This window comes from Rhinolophus ferrumequinum, chromosome 3 (assembly GCF_004115265.2).
Source record: "Rhinolophus ferrumequinum isolate MPI-CBG mRhiFer1 chromosome 3, mRhiFer1_v1.p, whole genome shotgun sequence".
Taxonomy (NCBI): Eukaryota; Metazoa; Chordata; class Mammalia; order Chiroptera; family Rhinolophidae; genus Rhinolophus; species Rhinolophus ferrumequinum.
The window spans coordinates 60,910,385-60,927,835 of NC_046286.1; the positions used below are offsets into that span (position 1 = coordinate 60,910,385).

Consider the following 17,451-nt stretch of genomic DNA (forward strand, 5'->3'; position numbering starts at 1 on the left):
GGGGCCCCTCTGCATCCCCTTGGCGATGGGCTTCTGCCTGAGCCTCTCCCTGAAACGACTAGGCAGCCTTCTAACCACCCCGGAGCCCTCTCCCATGCCATGTACCTAGTTGAAACAATAAAGATTTTCGCAGCAAAAATAAATTAAAAAATAATAAATAAGATCTTGAGTTAATAGACTATATTTCCTTCACAGCCCATTGCTTAAAGTATGGGCTTTGGAGTCATGCAGATTTGTTCTTATTAATTGTGTAATTCTAGGTATGTTTAACCTTTTTCTCTAAGTATCAGTTTTCTCATCCAGAAAATGGAGCTAAAAAAACCGCATTTAATTTATTTAACACATAAAATTGTTGTTGGGATTAAATGAGATGTTTGTAAACTACTTAGCACAGCACAAAGCTTAAAACATAGAAGACTGTTGGAGCCCTTCTTTTTATTATTTTCTTTACGTATATTTCAATTTTTAAACTGTCAGAGAATGCATGTTTATCTCTCTATTTGTGCAATGTTTCTTACTTGTGAAACTAAAAGCTAAATGCATTATAGAACATTATTATTTTACTAATACAGACATTGAAGTAGTAATCTACCAATTTTGTCTTCCAAACGTGTTTCTTTTCTTAAGGAATTGTTCCTCTGCCACTCTCTGTGATTGTGTAGTGGTAGAAGCAGCCAAGCATAGATCCTTAGGTCCAGCCAATCACAGTACTTCATTCTCATAGGCACAGTGACTGGTCCAGGAATGGACATATGCCCGGGCCTAGGCCAATTAAAGCCTTTTTCTATGTGGAACTTGAGGAAATAGGGTCTTGCTTTTTTGAGGCATGTGAATGGGGACTGCCAGCAGCCATTTTTTTTCTTTTTTCACTACATAGAGAATACCTGCCTGCAGTAGGAAAGAATAAAGACAACATAGACAAGTGGGTGGAGGCTGCCTATGGCAACCTTTGAGTTCCCAAGTTTAGTCAAACCAGAAGCTAGATCAATTCCCAGACTTCGCAGCTATGTAATCCAATCAATCTCCTTTTATGCTTAAGCTAGTTAGAGTTGGGTTTCTGTCAGGTGTAATCAAAACAACTCTGAACTAAGGAAAAAAGAAAGAAAAATAAATGTTAAATAACATGCTCTTCTATTAGAAATAGACTTAATAAACTTCTAGGAGTCCACAGTAAATTCAATCGAATGAATGCATAAGGAGATTGATAGCTAAGAAATGTTTATCAGCAAACAGTGGACAAATCAAAGCTGTTTACAAGAATGTTGAGGAAACCAGTTTTGCTCTGTTTTGCTGTCTTCCTTCTTACACTGGTAGTTTTTGCTTTTGAAATTGTAAGAGGAAGAAAAACAGTAAGAAAAACAGTCAACAGAGATTAGGTCGAGGCAGTAAAGGGAGGAATGGAAACAGTGATGCAGAGAGAATGGTGAGAGATGGCATGGCGTATCAGAGAGCTCTAGTCTGGGAGGGGACCTGGGTCGCTGCCGTGGCTCTGCCACTACCCTCTGTCTGCTTGGGTAAACCACTCTGACCAGTTGTAATTTCTGTGCCTGAGAAATAAGGAGGCCTGGAATAAAGGATGGTTAAGGTGCCTCTCGGTTCTAACAGTCTATCATTCTAGCATATCCCCTATTTCTATCAGAAAAATGAAGAAACCAAGGAATAGGGTGCATCACTATTGGATTCACAGCAGTCAAGAAAGTGACCTCAAGTTTCCCAAAAGGTCCAGCTCAGATGGCAGCTGCCCCAAACCAGCCTCAGATCATCCCATGGGCAATTGAGACTCTGACTTTTCTCTTGAGGGGTCAAAATGTGGTCAACAAGTACTAGGCTAGGGATGGGGGTAGATCCAAGGCAGGACTCCTTGATTATAATTCATTAAATAATTCATCTAATTCCTTAAGCAGAGAGGGCAGAGTCAACTTAATCTTCCTCTTCCCTCCCCACCCTCTTCCCGCCCACTGAGGAATCCTGACACACACTGAATCCTATCCAGAGGAACATACCTGGAACCCATCCAACTAGCAACTGCAGCCTGCGCAGCAGAGACCTGAGCAAACCAGTTTCACCCAGGAAAATTCAATAGCCTGTTATTATCACAGCCAGGGAGGCAGGGGAGGTGCAGTTCCTTTCATCACAGTGTAAGTAAGAGGAGAGGTGAGAATGGAAAGAAGTGAATAAACACATGGGGAAAGGAAGCTCTACTAAAGTGTGCTTCTGGTCAAAAGTCGGGGTTGAAGGGGAGTGTGTGAGAAGGCATTTTTTTTCCCTAGCTCTTTTAAACTTTTCCCCATTTCTGTCAAAAATGGTCAGCAAGAACTTTCTTGGTTCTTAGAGTTCTGAAAAGTGAGACTTGGCAAACAGTAGGTGCTCACAAAACATTTATTAAGTCAAAGAATGGATGGACAAATTTGTTGGTCACCATGTTGACTCCCTTTCACAAACCACAAAAATGGATTTTGCTCCATAGGAAAGAAGGCCTGATAAGGATTAGGGGCTCCTTGCAGGCTCAGCTGGGGCTGACTCTCCCCACTCCAGACCATCCAGGCAGGGTCATAATGGGTTATATCACACAAAGGTATTTCCTTGTCAAGGAGCAATTATTGGGCCCTTCTTATGGGCCCGGGACCACGTAGATGTTAGCCCCTGACTTCTGAGAGCTTGCAGTCTAATTGAAGAGACAGCATGAGCCCATATAGAACAATGGTATAGATCATATAAGTCATAAATAATCAGCCTTAAGTAATGTAGGGAGAACTATAATTGTAATTAAAAGTTCAAAAAAAATAAATAAAGAGAGATGAGTGGGGCTGGAACAGCCCAGAGAGCTCCACTGAAGTGGGATTTGACTTTGACACAGAAAACAGGCAAATGTTCATTCAGCTGGGGGAACTTGGGCTAATTCTCTGAACTCTGATCCCGCCTGAGTCATCCAGTGCTCTTTTCCAGATGCACGGCCAAGCCCCCTTCCATCTTTCCTCCACAGTCTGCATGGCAGACGAAATTTCCATCACTATTAGAGCAGAGGGGGCTTCACAAAGAGCAGTGCCATTTGAGTGCTGACGAGGCCAACAGGTTTGATTCTGAATGTTGTTATTGCTGCCAGGTTGTAACCTAGACGTATAAATTTGCTGCTTCACATGTTCCATTGGGAGAATCGGCTGGGGAATGCTAATCCTAAGTAAAACCGTCTTGATTACAGAGGAAGGAACAACAGCAGCCATATAGTGTAACTGCTGAACATACCTTACCATAAAACACAACGCGGCATTAAAGTTTTCTGCCTATAATGCCACAGTTTAAGCAGTTAATCTTATTTTAGCTGAATGGCATGTTCATTACAGCAAATAAATAGGTAATGTGTGGGATTACTGAAAGATAAATTAAACCAATTATGGGCATCATGTTGATTTATTTTTAACCGATTTAACTTGGTGTTTTTCAGCAGTCAGATCTAATATACACTCATTTAGCAGAGATTAAGCAGATGGGACTCGTGCCCAGAAAAGGTATTATATATGACTTGAGATGCTAGTTTTAAGGGCAGCAATCCATGATACTCAGTACTGGCTCTGCCTGGAATCGTCGGGGCTTAAATTGCAGGGTTCCTGACTGGTAAGGTAGCACCTCTCTTTTCCCATTAATTAGTGATAGTTTCACCATTTAAGCTTTCGTGGGCAGCTGATGGACTTCAATTCAAGGTCTTAAACATCCTTCTGCAATGGCCTGCTACAAAGACACCGTCCAACACAATGTGTAGCTCAGAAATATATTTTATCTCACTTACATGTGCTTTCCTCCAACAGGTATTACTGACTCCAAAAATCATTCATTGAACTAGGAGTACAAGAGGAAAGGAGATATAGTCCCTGAACTGGAGATGATAACAATCTAGTTATAGAGGAGGGATAATAATCACAAACATAGGAACCTAGGAAACAAGGTGAAAGGGTGTACAATCAGGTGCCAAACTGCACGGGGCAATTTGTGTATAGCACAGTCCATACAGAAAAGGACTAGTTCTTACTGAGCAGTGTGAAGTTCCAGGCATTGGGCACTGCCCCACAGGCTCTTCCTTTACTTAATCTCATTTAATTTGCACAATAATCTTGTGAGACCAGTATTATTGCCTCCCACTTCACAGATGTGGAAGTGAAGGCTCAGAGAAGTAAATTGCTTGTCCAAGTAACGTGAAAAGCAGTTTAAAACCTGATTTGAAAGCCCTTGCTTTTTCCTTTATGGCAAATTACTTCTTCAAGAAATATAAAAAGTCAAGAGCAGAAGAGAATCATAAAAGATGTCATGAAAAGAGTGGAACTGGATCTGAGTCAGACTATACCATCAATGAAACTTGAAAACAACAAAATTCTTTACCAGTACCCACTTGACAGTCATTCTACTTCCAGGAACAGCCTACCGCAAGAACCTTCTTTCCAGGCAATGTGATGATCTTAAAACATTTTAACTCCAAGAATCTCCTCTTGACTTTTATGCCGTTGTTATTTTCATTCTCTCTATACATAATCGTTTAAACTGCACAGGGCATTATTTTATATAGTCAATATTTATTTAGATTTATGTGTTTTATCCTTTCATCAATCTTTTCTTCTTGCTCCTCTGACTTTCCATTTAGGTTAATTTTGCTTCTGCCTGAAGACCTGTCTTCAGTATTTCCTTTAATGCAGGCCTTCTTGTGATAATTCTCTGTCTTTATGTCCAGAGATGTCTTTATTTCCCTTTTCATTTTGAAGAACATTTTTTGCTGGGCATAGAATTCTAGATTGTCAGTTACTTTCTTCTAGCACTTTCAGAATATTCTATTTGCCTTCTGGCTTTCATTATGTCTCTTGAGAAACCAGCAATAAGTTTAACTATTGCTCTTCTGAAGGTAATATCGTTTTTCTCTAGCTGTTCTGTAAAATTTTCTCTTTGGTTTTCATTTACTACGAATGTGACTAGGTTTTTTCAGTTTAAGTTCTGCTTGGGCTTAATTTGTGACATTTTCCACCAGTTTTAGAAAATTCTCAGCTGTTCTCTTTTCAAAAATTGCTTCTGTCCCATTTTCTCTCTGCTTTAGGAACTCTAAATACATTTATATTAAATCTTCTTACTGTATTCCCTGTATCTCTTACACCCCCATCTGCACTTCTAAACTTTTTTTTCTCCATCTTTCCTTCTGGAGATATTCTTCTAATATATTAATTCTCTTCAACTATGTCTTACTTGCTATAAAACGCTTCCACTGAGTTAATTTCACTATTATGTTTTTTGGTTTAGGATTTGGTTCCTTTTTATGGTTTCCATACCATAATTATCAATCTTGTTCTTTGTTTTATTTCTTTGAACCTGGAAGAGTGGTACAAAACCTTCCTGTTCCCTGGTCCCAGGAAAAGATTGGTTGTGATGTAGAAGTTGAAGCAAAAGCCGTAAGATGCTGGAAAGGGGCAGGGAACCCACTTGTGACCAGAATCCTGCACTGATACAAAGCATAGGTCTGCTGCCACTGACAGAGGGACAGGAAACTCACTCTCATTTTAGAACCCTCCACCCCCAACCCTAAAGCTCAAGAGCCCAGAGTCTGCATGAGACTGATGCTAGAGGGGGGAAACACTGCCTGCCCCAACCACAGCCTTGCACAAAGAAAGAAGCAACAGATCTACAGCGGACGGATGGGCAGGATCACAGAGAGGATCCCACTTGTAGCACAGGGGTACAGTCTGCTGAAAGCCGAGAAAAACTCTCTGGCATTCCACTCACTAACGTAGCAGCAGTCCACCACTGGAGGAATTTGAAATCTGTGGTATACTGAAGGTAAAGATATCAGCAATAAAATTCAAATCCAGATCAACTACTAATTGGAGTTACTTGGTCCCCTCATACTGATGGCTGATAGAAGGAGAGGTTTGCCCCTTTGCAGGTATAAATACTATTTACCCCAGTTTCTACTGTTCTTTGAAATACAACATCTGGCATTCAATTAAAAATTATAAGATACATTAAAAAGCAAGAAAAAATGACAATGACCCACTGTCAAGAGAGAAAGTAGTCAACAGAACTAGATCCTGAGTTGGCCCAGATATTACCACTATCCAAAAGGAACTTTAAAATAACTGATTAAAATGCCAAAGGATCTAGTAGAACGGGTGGACAGCATACAAAAACTGATGGCGAATTTCAGCAGAGATAGAACTATAAAAATAGAGACATAAATGAAAATTCTAGAAATAAAAATATAATACCAAGAGATAAAGAATCACTTTGATAGGCTTATCAGCAGGACCATAAACAGCACAGGAAAGAAATCAGTGAACATGAAGCAGGTCAACAAAAATGATCTAAACTGGGACACAAACAACAAAAGAGAGTGAAAATAAAACAGAAGAGTGCATCCAATAGAACTGTGGGACAATCTCAAATGGTCTAACATAAATCTAATTGAATCCCAGAAGGAGGGGGTGGGCTCATGAAGGGCAGAAGAATATTTGATGGTATAATGGTGGAGGATTTGCCAAAATTAATGAAAGACAACAAAAAGATCCAAGAGGCTCAGAGAATCCCAAGCAGGATAAATACAAAGAAAAACACCTAGAAACATCATAGTACAACTGCTGAAAATCAGAAATTAAGAGGAAATCTTGAAGGCAGCTAGAAAATAGATAAAAACATTACATGTGGAAAAACAAATGTAAGAATTATAGCAGACCTCTCATTAGAAATTTTGCAAGCCAGAAGGCAATCGAGTGATTTCTTTAAAGTACTGGAAAACTCAGACTCACAATCCCATCAGGTCACTTGAAGTTTTGGTGTTGGTAAAGCTGATCGGGGCTAAAAAGAAAACTGGGAACAAGAGGAAATGACAGGACTTAGATGCAAAAAGCTGGGATGGACAGAAGAGGCAGAAGTGATGTGGATATGCCTCTTGAAATCAGACTATCAATAAACAAGGATCCCAACCCAAAAAACCACTTTCCAGAGCCTGACCAGGTCAGACTGCATTCTATTAAGTCACTTTCAGCAAAATTGTCGTGCCCATCCAAGTACTTATTCTGTGTGTTTCAAAGACGTGGTGCGTGGTGCAGATTCGGTGATAACAGCCAAACTACAAAGGATAGTTCCTATGATTGATTCTCTCGTGGTATCAGGAGACAGAAGGGGAAAAAGCAAACAATTTCCTGATGCAAAGGACATAAACCTAAAAAGAGGAGCCAAATGAGCTAAATAGCCATTTCATGCTGCTCCTGAGATGTTGGGTTGGAGCAAGGAGTTAGGTCCTGAGCGGATGGTGGGCAAAGGGTGCCAAGCGTGCTGTCAAGGAGAGCTTTAGCCCCTTCCTAATATTCATCATTTCCCAAGCCTCCCCCAGGAAGTATACAATCTGGTAATACACAGTGAATTTGCCATGCACATACAGCTTCAAGACAAGTGACCCCCAAACCCCCTTTTCCATGCAGATTGCATTCCTAGGTCCCTCCTACATACGCATTTGGGAATCACAGGGTGGAGGTGTGAGGGGAGAGGAGGATTCAATCTGGAGATTCTCCTTGTTCACCCACCCTCTTTGTATCCTTATGCTAGCTGTTTGCCCACACCACAGTAATTCATTCTTCAAATCTATAGGAAAAAAGCAAGGAGAGAAGGCATGTATGTAAGTGTTGGGGGTGGATGCTGGATTTTGAGTGGTAAAGCGTCCCTGGGTACAAATAAACACTGTGCCTTAGTTAGTGGAGAACAGCCAGGATCTAAAGAGGATTTTAAAAAGCCAAGGTCAAGCCCTTTGTATCTCAGCTCCTATTACATTACTGGTAATAGCACTACAAATGAATGTAGAAAAATGAGGTACTAATAGGAGAGAGAAAAGGGAAGAAATAGATCTGGTCCCCTCTGGAAATGGGAATGACCACGAGACCTCTACCTCTGAAGGTACACAATGCAGTGAGCAGGAACCTTCTCCTAACTTACTCTGATGACTCTTCTGATTCAGAAGTGAGAACAGGATAAGGTAATCATTTTCAATCCTACCTATCTATACTGCAGTGGTCTACAATTATTCTAGAAATTACAATTGTTGAAATGTTTTTCACTTCCAATGCTACTGGGCAAATTTTTTGGATACAATCCTGATATCTAAGTTAAGACAATAGAGGAATTACTACAATATCTAGCTAAAATGGGCTTATTATTCCTTTTAAAGGTCTGAAATATTTTGATTGCATTTGGATACTGAGATGGATTTTTTAAAAATACTTGTTTATCATAGGAAAAACAGGTTTTAAAAATCATTATTGAAAACCTCCATACTTTAAGAAGCATGAGTCAGTTGTATAATCTTTTTAAAAGCCCTCAAGTTCCAAGGAGACAAAGAAACTTACTAGTCATTAAATGTATTATATATATATACATACATATATAAATGTATGACTGATGTTTATTATACCCAGTGTAATAGTTTAGAACAAGCAAACTTGGTAGAGTTGTAACTTTTATGTGCTGCATGTATAATTCAGCATAGGCCAAAGCCCTTTTTATAGTCAATATGAACACTTTATGGAATTTTTACAAGATAAGCAGAGTGGAGCAGTGAGAAAATATTTGATTAGGCATCTCAAGTCTCAGTTTTAGAGCTGTCTATCAAACAATGGCTCAGTCATAAAAATGGAGTTCTGTGATGTTCTGCTTCCTTAGTTAAGCTAGGAAATAAGTGATACATTTTTTAGAGGGAATCCATACAATAGAGAGAAGGTTGGATTCAGTGGAAATGAGTCCATTCAGTTCTAGGATTCCATGACCAGGTGATTTCTAAGATTTCGTCTAGCTCAGAAAATAAATGTACTTGGAACATAATTTTTGCTATCTTAAGTTGTTACATAGGTTACAAATATATTTTTGCTCTAACAATTTATTGCTGGTGAGGTCTACTGTTTATCTGATGTCAAGACTTTGGTCAGAAATGCAACCCAATTCTTAATACAATGTTGTTCTAGACACCACCAGCAAGAAATTGTTTCTGGAAAAACATTCCACCTCATAAGGAGTACGTTGCCGTAAAAAGTACAGCCCATCCATGATTCATTAGAAAATACTGGTTCCCTTAGAAGTAACATTTACCAACTAAATTCTGCTGTTATTCATTGATTTAGAGTTAAGCTTTGAGATAGCTGATGCGATTCCTACCACTCAAATTCAACAACAACAAAAAAGTCCAAAAGTACATTTTTATTTGCAGCAAAATTATAAGATAGATGGTACTTTTCAAGTAGGCATTTAAACTCTATACCTGAAAAACTGTAATGTGGTGCTTAATGACATCCGAAGTTTTAAAAAATGTATTTAAAAATCAAATACGGCACTGCAGTTTCCTTAAGCTAGGTCCTTTATTTCAAAGTGTCAAAAAACTAAAGATGTTCTTGTGCACACACATATGCTATGTGTCAAAGAATTCAGAACTATGCAAAGAACTTTTCAATATAACTGAAAAATGACAGACTTACACACTTTAACATAGTGCTTAGCACTTATTTTTGAAATCTATTGCTTATGCTACTTCTAAAGAGCAATGACTCAACCAGAAAAATAGTAAAGGCTGCCTTTTCTTTTTTAAAGTGCTCATTCACAAACATATCCAAAAGCAATGGCTTTTAAAAAATACATACTATTCAAAAGTGCTGAGAGTCACTACTTACAGAATTGAATATGCCATTTTGTACCTTTGCACACAGGTCAAGTGGTTTTATCTGCATTAATTCAAGATTGCTTTCAATGACCTTCAACTATATGCTTCCAATCAAGATAGTGCTATTAGTTATCAGCAACAGGAACAGTAACGACAGAACAAATCCAGTACATGTTTAATGGATCACAGCAGACTAGAAAAACTGTAACCACTTGTGGATATGTTACATATCCAAGGATGAGCCTTCTTCTGCCTATATGGTAAACATTAAAAAATAATAGTAAAAACACTTTCTTGTCTCACTATAGAGCATTTTACAGTACACGAAGGTATTCAAATTCTCATACCATTTAACCAAACTCTTTTTTCTATATAGAGTACCCTTCATAATATCAACATTTAAAACAAAGCCTATTTCCACCAAGAAAGCAAGAAGGAATTAACAAATGAAATTCACTAAAAACCTGAAGGGAAAAACTGTAAACAATTCTGATATGAAGCTTTTTAAAAAGATTGACACAAATATTCCAAAATAGAATGTTTTCTGAGAGTGAAATATTTAACTTCATATCAATCATATCATTTTTATCTGATTTAAATAATTTAGAAGAAAAATAAGCATCATCTTAACCTAACTGCTTTCTATATCAGGCTCTCACTCTGACTCATGCCCCTAATACAAATCATTTAACAGTCGTATCGTGAGCTTCCCCTCAGGTCCCTATTTTCTAAATCTTACACTATTTTACTCCTCCATTCTCTCCTCTCCAAAAATCCTCTTACATCTCAAGAGAAAAATCTCCATTTAAATACAGTGTGACAATGCTACATTTGATTTAAAGTAGTAATAAATTATAAATTGCCAAATAACTTAATGTAATTCACAATGTAAATCCCTGGTATAAAAAAGAATCCAACTTGCCCTGAATATAATAAAGCAGTCCAGTGATTTCAAATTTCTTATGAAACAAAGGCAAAAATAAGGTGTAAAATACTATTTATAAAAGTCAAGTAAGAAACCAGTTACCATAAATCTTTTTACAAAGATAAATGTAATGTGCCTTCCCACTTCTAAAAATTCTTCGGGAGGTTTATAATTAGTGGTTTCAAAAATGACTAAGGAAACTAGAGATTGAATTACATATTATTTATAATGTATGACATATTAAATATATATGTGACAATAACACTGCAATGGTAATTTAAATTAATCTTTGGACCTGCTATTTTTTGGCAAGTATATTTCTTGTTCAAAGTCTTTGCTACAACTGATTAATTTTTAAATGTTAGTTTTCAGAAATATTGCCACTTGCTATATCATGTTAAAAAGGAAATACCAGAACTCTCAAATAGTAATAATATGCCTACAAAATAACACAATGATTGTTCTTGCATCTTTTGTTATTTTAACAAATACACTTTAAAATAGACAACATTGTTATGCCTGTAAATTAAAAATACCCAAACCGTTGAAAGGGGGTGGAAAAAAAAAATTGAAAATTCTTATTTAAAAATAAATCTGAAGTCCTTGCATTTCTTAAGAACTTTATCTTCTTTTGGACCAAGCTGTGTCTTCCACCATTCATCAATGGGATATGATGTTAATTCTCCATTTTGTAGGTTTCAGTTCGAATTTTCTTGAATGTTCGCAAAGCTGGTACTGGACTTGAGACGTTTGGCTATAGAAATCAAGAGTATTAAACTTTAACTTAAATTTAATTCTCTAAGATGATTATTTACTATTTTTATGTAAACTATAGTATTCATCTATTAATTCTATGTTTGAATCAGAATAGACTAAATCTTCTAAGTAGACTTAGGTAGTAGAGGTATGTACCGTGTCTACTTTTTTTTTTCTGCCACCCTCAGAAATACCTAACTTTGCTAGAATAGAAGCTGTATATGACTTTGTTAAAAGCAGCACCAAATAAAACACATTGAACATAACAATCTTAGATATGTAATATAGGTGGAAGTACTCAAAAAATAGAAGTGCTATAAAGTATAGTAATAAAATTACATATTCAAAGGTCTAAGAAATCTAAATTTCTCTTCAAAGAAGTCAGTGAAAGAACTCTGTAATGTTAAGAAAACACATTTAAATGGCTTACAAAGAAAAGTGAGTTGTATATTACACACACATACACAAATGCATACACAAACATATATGGCTTCTAATAAAATATGGAGACTCAGTTTTGATTAGGATGCTAATGGGACTAGGTCATTAGAGTTAATAAAGAAAATCATGGCTATTGGGCTCGGTAATATGTTTTGTACTTACAGTTAAACATGAATGTTTCTCATGTTCCCGACATGAAAAACAATGGTGCCGTGGCCAAAGTACCTTACATTGGATAAGTAGGAATCTCCCTACTTCAGAGGTTCTGAACACTGAAGTGGAGGTTATGATTTAGAAGGTCTGCATTGGAACCCAGGCATCTGGGCTGTTTCTTTATTTGTTTGCCTTTGTTTTAAGCTCTGCAGACAACTCTGATATATGGTCAAGGGGGAGAACCACTGTTTCTACCAGGTTCTCCCCTGACCACCACTCTCAGTGCAAGATGACAACATGAATTCCTAAACTAGGTATTGCTTCAGCCTAAACTAAAAACCAGCTTAAGCTGAAACTCTACTTCTTTAGCCTTCAGTGGACTTGGAAGGCAAACTAAATCAAAAAATTTTTTTCAATTATGTTGTTTAAAATTATTGTAAGTAATCTAGTTTCTTACTAATTACCAAATTTATTAAACTAACCAGCAACATCAATGAGTTATACAACTTCCTTGCTTCCTTATTCTCTGACAAATCCCTACCTCCTTCAAAATTTTACCCCCGAGATCATGTAATTGTGAATTCTGACACCTGCAGAGTTAGACTTCTCCTCCTCTGTGGTCCAACCACACGGTACATACCTCTACCATATCTACTGTAATAACTGGATTATGCTCAGTGGGTTCTTTGAGGGCAAGTACAGGTAAGTCCTCACTTAACATCGTCCATAGGTTCCGCTACTTTAAGAGAAACGACACACAACAAAACCAATTTTACCAGAGGCTAATTGATATAAACAAGAGTTGAGTTCCTACGGCATCTCATCAATAGCATCTCATCGATGTTATAATGAAACGACTATGTTATTCGAGGACTTGCTGTATTGTGTGTTGTTCCTTTTTTTAATCCCTACTTCCTGTCACAGGCCTTGATGCATGGGGGCATGTAAAATGGTGGCATAAAGAAAAGTAAATAAAAATGTCATGACGTAACAGCACAATAACTATTTGCTTACACTAGCATTTCCTTAAATTCATCATTTAATTCAGAAACAATACTTCAGGGAAATATTAACAGGTATTATGCAAAAGTTCTACTGTCAAGTTTTAGGAATGTAATCTCAGAGGCTTAATTTATATTCAGCTACCTTATGAAGCATGTAAAAAAATTCACAGGACTAGTATTTTTAGGACTAGTAAATTTGTTGAATGAAAACATACTTAATGTTAGCATTTCCTAGAGAAAAAAGTATGTTTTTTCTTAATGCTAACATTAAGTATGTTTTTACTCAACAAATTTTTTTGAGCCCCTACTACATATGGGTCAGGTACTTTCTAGATGCAGGTGATACATAGGTGACCAAGACAAACAAAATCCTTGTTCTGATGGTACTTACAGTGGACTCAGGGAAGACAAAAAAGGTAGAAAATAAATGAAAAATTTAAAAAGTACCATTATAAGAAAGATGTTACAGAAGAATTGAAAGAAAGGTGTATTCTTAAGTGGGGGGGGGGCGCATCATAAAAGGTCTCTGAGTAAGTAACCTTTGACCTAAGACCGGGCTGACAAGGCACTAGCCAAGGAAAGTGGGGCGGGAAAGTACAAGAGCCCCGGGGAAGGGAAGCATGAATGAGTTGGGTATGAGACAGGCACACAAAGAAGGCCAGAATGCCTACATACACCTCATAAGCAAGGAGACGAGTGGATGCAATAGGTTAGAAAAGTAGATGGGGGCCAGGTCACACACAGCTTGGAGAGTGGACCCTGGAAATAAGTTTGGATTTATTCTAGGTGCAACAGGGATACATGAAGGGTTTCAAGTTGGAGAAGAGCACAGTAAAATTTGCATTTAAAAATGTACTCCAGCCACTACATGGAGAATAGATTGTAGAGGTCAATACATGGAAGCAGGGGTACCAGTTATGAGACTCCTGTATTAGTGCAGGTAAGAGACGATGGTGGCCTGGACGAGGGTATTACCAGTGAAGATACAGAAAAGACAATTTGAGATATACTTTTGGAAGTAGTGTTGGCAGTACTTGTGGATAAATTGAAAAGGGGGTGGGGAAAGGAATGGGGGAATGAGGAAATAAAAGAAAAAAAAGAATTAAGAAATTAAAAGAGAACAAGGTTTGTGGCTTTCACAAGCAGATAGATGGTAATGATTTTTACTATGGAAACAAACAAACAAAAACCCTGATCAGAAGCAGTAAATGTCTTTCTTCCTAGAGATGTTAAAGTTTAAAAGTACACCAAACCCTGAAATACAAAGTCTCTCAACAGTGAGGTCCCTGCAATATTTTATTATTTTAAGTAAGTGCTTTTAGGACTGAGTTATATATTTACAGACTGCTGGTAATCTTCAAAAAGCTTTACTACATCCACACATGATAAAAACTCTACCCTCACCTAGCTAACTTTCTAAGGTGATAAGACATTACAAATTCCGTTCAAACTGATCTACCGGTAACCTTTTTCTTTAACTTAGATATATTAAAAACAAAGTTAGATAAATCATGAAGAAGTGCTAGAAATCAAGTTACCGGTGAAAGAGTTTTTATGTCATAGGTTTCTATACTGGGAATAAAATATTTGAGGACCCCCCCCCAAAAAAAAAACCTAACATTTTTCCCCCAAAAAACATTCTTTTAAAAACTAAAATTACTAACAGGTAAGCCCATACTTGCATTCTGATAATAAGAAACCCATGAGACTTAGAAGCCACTCTTCCTTCGTTAGATGGAATTTTCTAACTAGTGCTTTCTCCGCTCTGCTCTATTTGACGGGGAGAAAGTGAAACAGTATGTACTGAGCACGTGCTGTACGCTGAGTAATGTTCTTGCAACTGCAGTTTCAATTTGTTCATAAACAAATTGTCTGTGTGTAAGCTCTGGTTTCTCCTTGCCTGCGCACCTTTAGGTGGTTCTGCCATGGTTCCCGCGGGCCTAAGAGCAGCTGTCTCCATCGACCTGCTGTGGCCCCTGCAGGTCTGCAAAGTCTTTGTTGCTATTCCTCTGCTGTTGCCAATCTTGTTCCAGGGAACCTGGCTTTAGTCTCTCAATTAAAGCATCTGAAAGATGCTGTATGTCGACGTTTGATTATCTGCACTTGTAAACTTTTTATGAATCTGTCCCATGAGTGAGTATAATTGTAAAATTTGAAGCAGAGAGCTGTTTTAGGCTAATACAGTTTGAGTTCTCAAAGTATATTACAGGACTAAATTTCTAAAACAGGACTAAATTTTTAAAATACAGGTTTTTATCTAAATAAATGAACAGTTGTAAAAAGAAACTTACGTAGGATGAGTTTGCGTTTCTTTTGCTCTGAATGAAGAAAGCTACTAAGGTAGAAGACAATGGGTAAAAAAAGAATGAACACAGAAACAGCAATTACAGGCACGGTGTCGCTGCAAGGGACTGAACAGTTGAAAGTTCGACTCCAAAGTTTTCGAGTAATATTCATCTGGAACAATAACAAATAATATTGCTCTGTCTTATATTTGTCTTCAATTTCATTATTTTGTTAACAACTTATGAGGCACCCAGAATTTAGACTAAATATACATCCCTAAAAAAAAAATCTATTGATAGTTGAGAATGTTTTCTTCTGCTAGAGCAGGGGTGTCCAAACTGCAGCCCGCGGGCCAACTGCGGCCCATGATCCATTGTTAATTGGCCCGCAGCAAATTCCAAAAATATATTTAGTTTACTTAAATAAACCAGGTGAGGCAATATGTACTTCACCTCGAGTGAGTGGCCCAGCTGTTTGTGTATTTTACCGCATATGGCCCTTGGTGAAAAACGATGAAAAAAGTTTGGACACCCCTGTGCTAGAGAAATAAGCTGGTTCACAATTAGTCATTGTTTAAATTTATATCCACATACAGAAATTTCATATTCTAAATTTCACAATACTGTCCAAAGAATGTCAATCTTCAACAGATTTCAAACAGAGAACTTCTATCAACAGGAATACAGTTAGACCATGCTTCATTCATTAAAAAAAATGTAAAGGGTAACTGTGGGAGGTGACAGATGTGTGTTAATTAACTTGGCTGTGAAATCCTTTTACAATGTACACATATATCAAGTTATCATGATATACACTTTAAATATATTACAATTGTATTTGTCAATTGTTCTTCAATAAACTGGGGTTGTAAAAGGCTCACACAAACAAACAAAATATTTTTGAGTATGTTACATATATAATTTCTGAGCTTGTTACAGTATTTTTAGAATGAACATAAAAATTTCAACTTTACAGGGCTTCTGTCTATGAAATGCTTAATACTTATCTAAATATTATGAAAGGTTCACACTTACAGCAAGTAATTTTTTAAGTACATAATACCTAATTAGTCATGGAAACTTTATTAGACAATACTGATATCTTATTTAGCAGCATAAAATAGAAACAGATATATATAAGGGCAGCAGTACCTTGAGTTCCTGTCTGTCAAACAGGCTAAGTGATACAGGAAATTATCAACTTTAAGGTATAAAACTGTTCTTGCCTAGATTTTGTTTGAGATATGGTTTACAAATGGTGCATTGTATGTTTATTGTAAGTTTTGTTCTGAAACAGGTGGTTATGTTGATTTCCTGTGTAATGCCACTTATGTCATCAAACCAATATTCATTTTTCTTCATTTTAAAACCAATAAAATAGACTATTACTTTAAATATACATATTTATTATTCATTGAGAGCCTCCTAGAAGCCAGGTACTATTCTAGACATTAGGAAAAAAGCAGTAAAAAACAAACAAAAAAAATCCCCATGGTGCATCTACTTTAAGTGTTTTTTGCCATCCTGAGTATTACTGAGCCACTATAGTTCCCTCTGAGCTGCTATAATTTATACATCATTCTCAACCATTAAGTTTATCAATTTTGACCTTGAGTTCTCCACTTTTAGCTAGTAATTTCTCAGTTTCCTCTAATGCAGGGGTGTCCAAACTGCGGCCCACCGGCCAACTGCGGCCTGCAATTCATTTTTCATTGGCCCACAGCAAATTCCAAAAATATATTTAGTTTACTTAAATAAACCAGGTGAGGCAATACGTACTTCACCTCGAGTGAGTGGCTGGCTGTTTGTGTATTTTACCGCATATTTGTGTATTTTACGCATTAAAAAACGTTGAAAAAAGTTTGAACACCCCTGCTCTAATGCCTCAATGCTCAGACAACCTAGTCGCAAAAAAAAGCATGGTCGCCATCTCGTGGTGTCCCACGTAAAGGCAGGCTATCCCTGGAGAGAAAAGCTTTTTTGTTGACCTTTCATTCAATCAATACATATTACTAAGGGCTTGCTATATGCCAGGTACTGTTCTAAATAATGAACACTGAGCAAAACAGTTCAATAATGAACACTGAGGTCCTTGTCCGCATGTGGCTTATATTTTAGTGAGGGGAGACAGACTACAAATAAGTAAACAAATAAAAAAATTTCAGATTGTAATAGACATAAATAAAGCAATGGGATAGGAATGGCATCAGGAACAAAACC

The 17,451-nt window shown here is 37.1% G+C and overlaps 1 protein-coding gene across 1 annotated transcript in view; it reads right to left on the reverse strand.

Annotated features, from left to right (window-relative positions):
• Positions 1-9,188: 9,188 nt before the first annotated feature.
• OSTM1 (osteoclastogenesis associated transmembrane protein 1) overlaps positions 9,189-17,451 on the reverse strand; it is a 28,502-nt gene continuing 20,239 nt past the window's right edge. Inside the window, exons 5-6 of the mRNA XM_033103613.1 lie at positions 15,238-15,403; positions 9,189-11,346 (exon numbers count right to left, since the gene is read on the reverse strand). Of these exons, the coding sequence (XP_032959504.1) occupies positions 11,291-11,346; positions 15,238-15,403 (222 nt within the window). The 3' untranslated portion in view covers positions 9,189-11,290. The remainder of the gene's footprint in view (positions 11,347-15,237; positions 15,404-17,451) is intronic.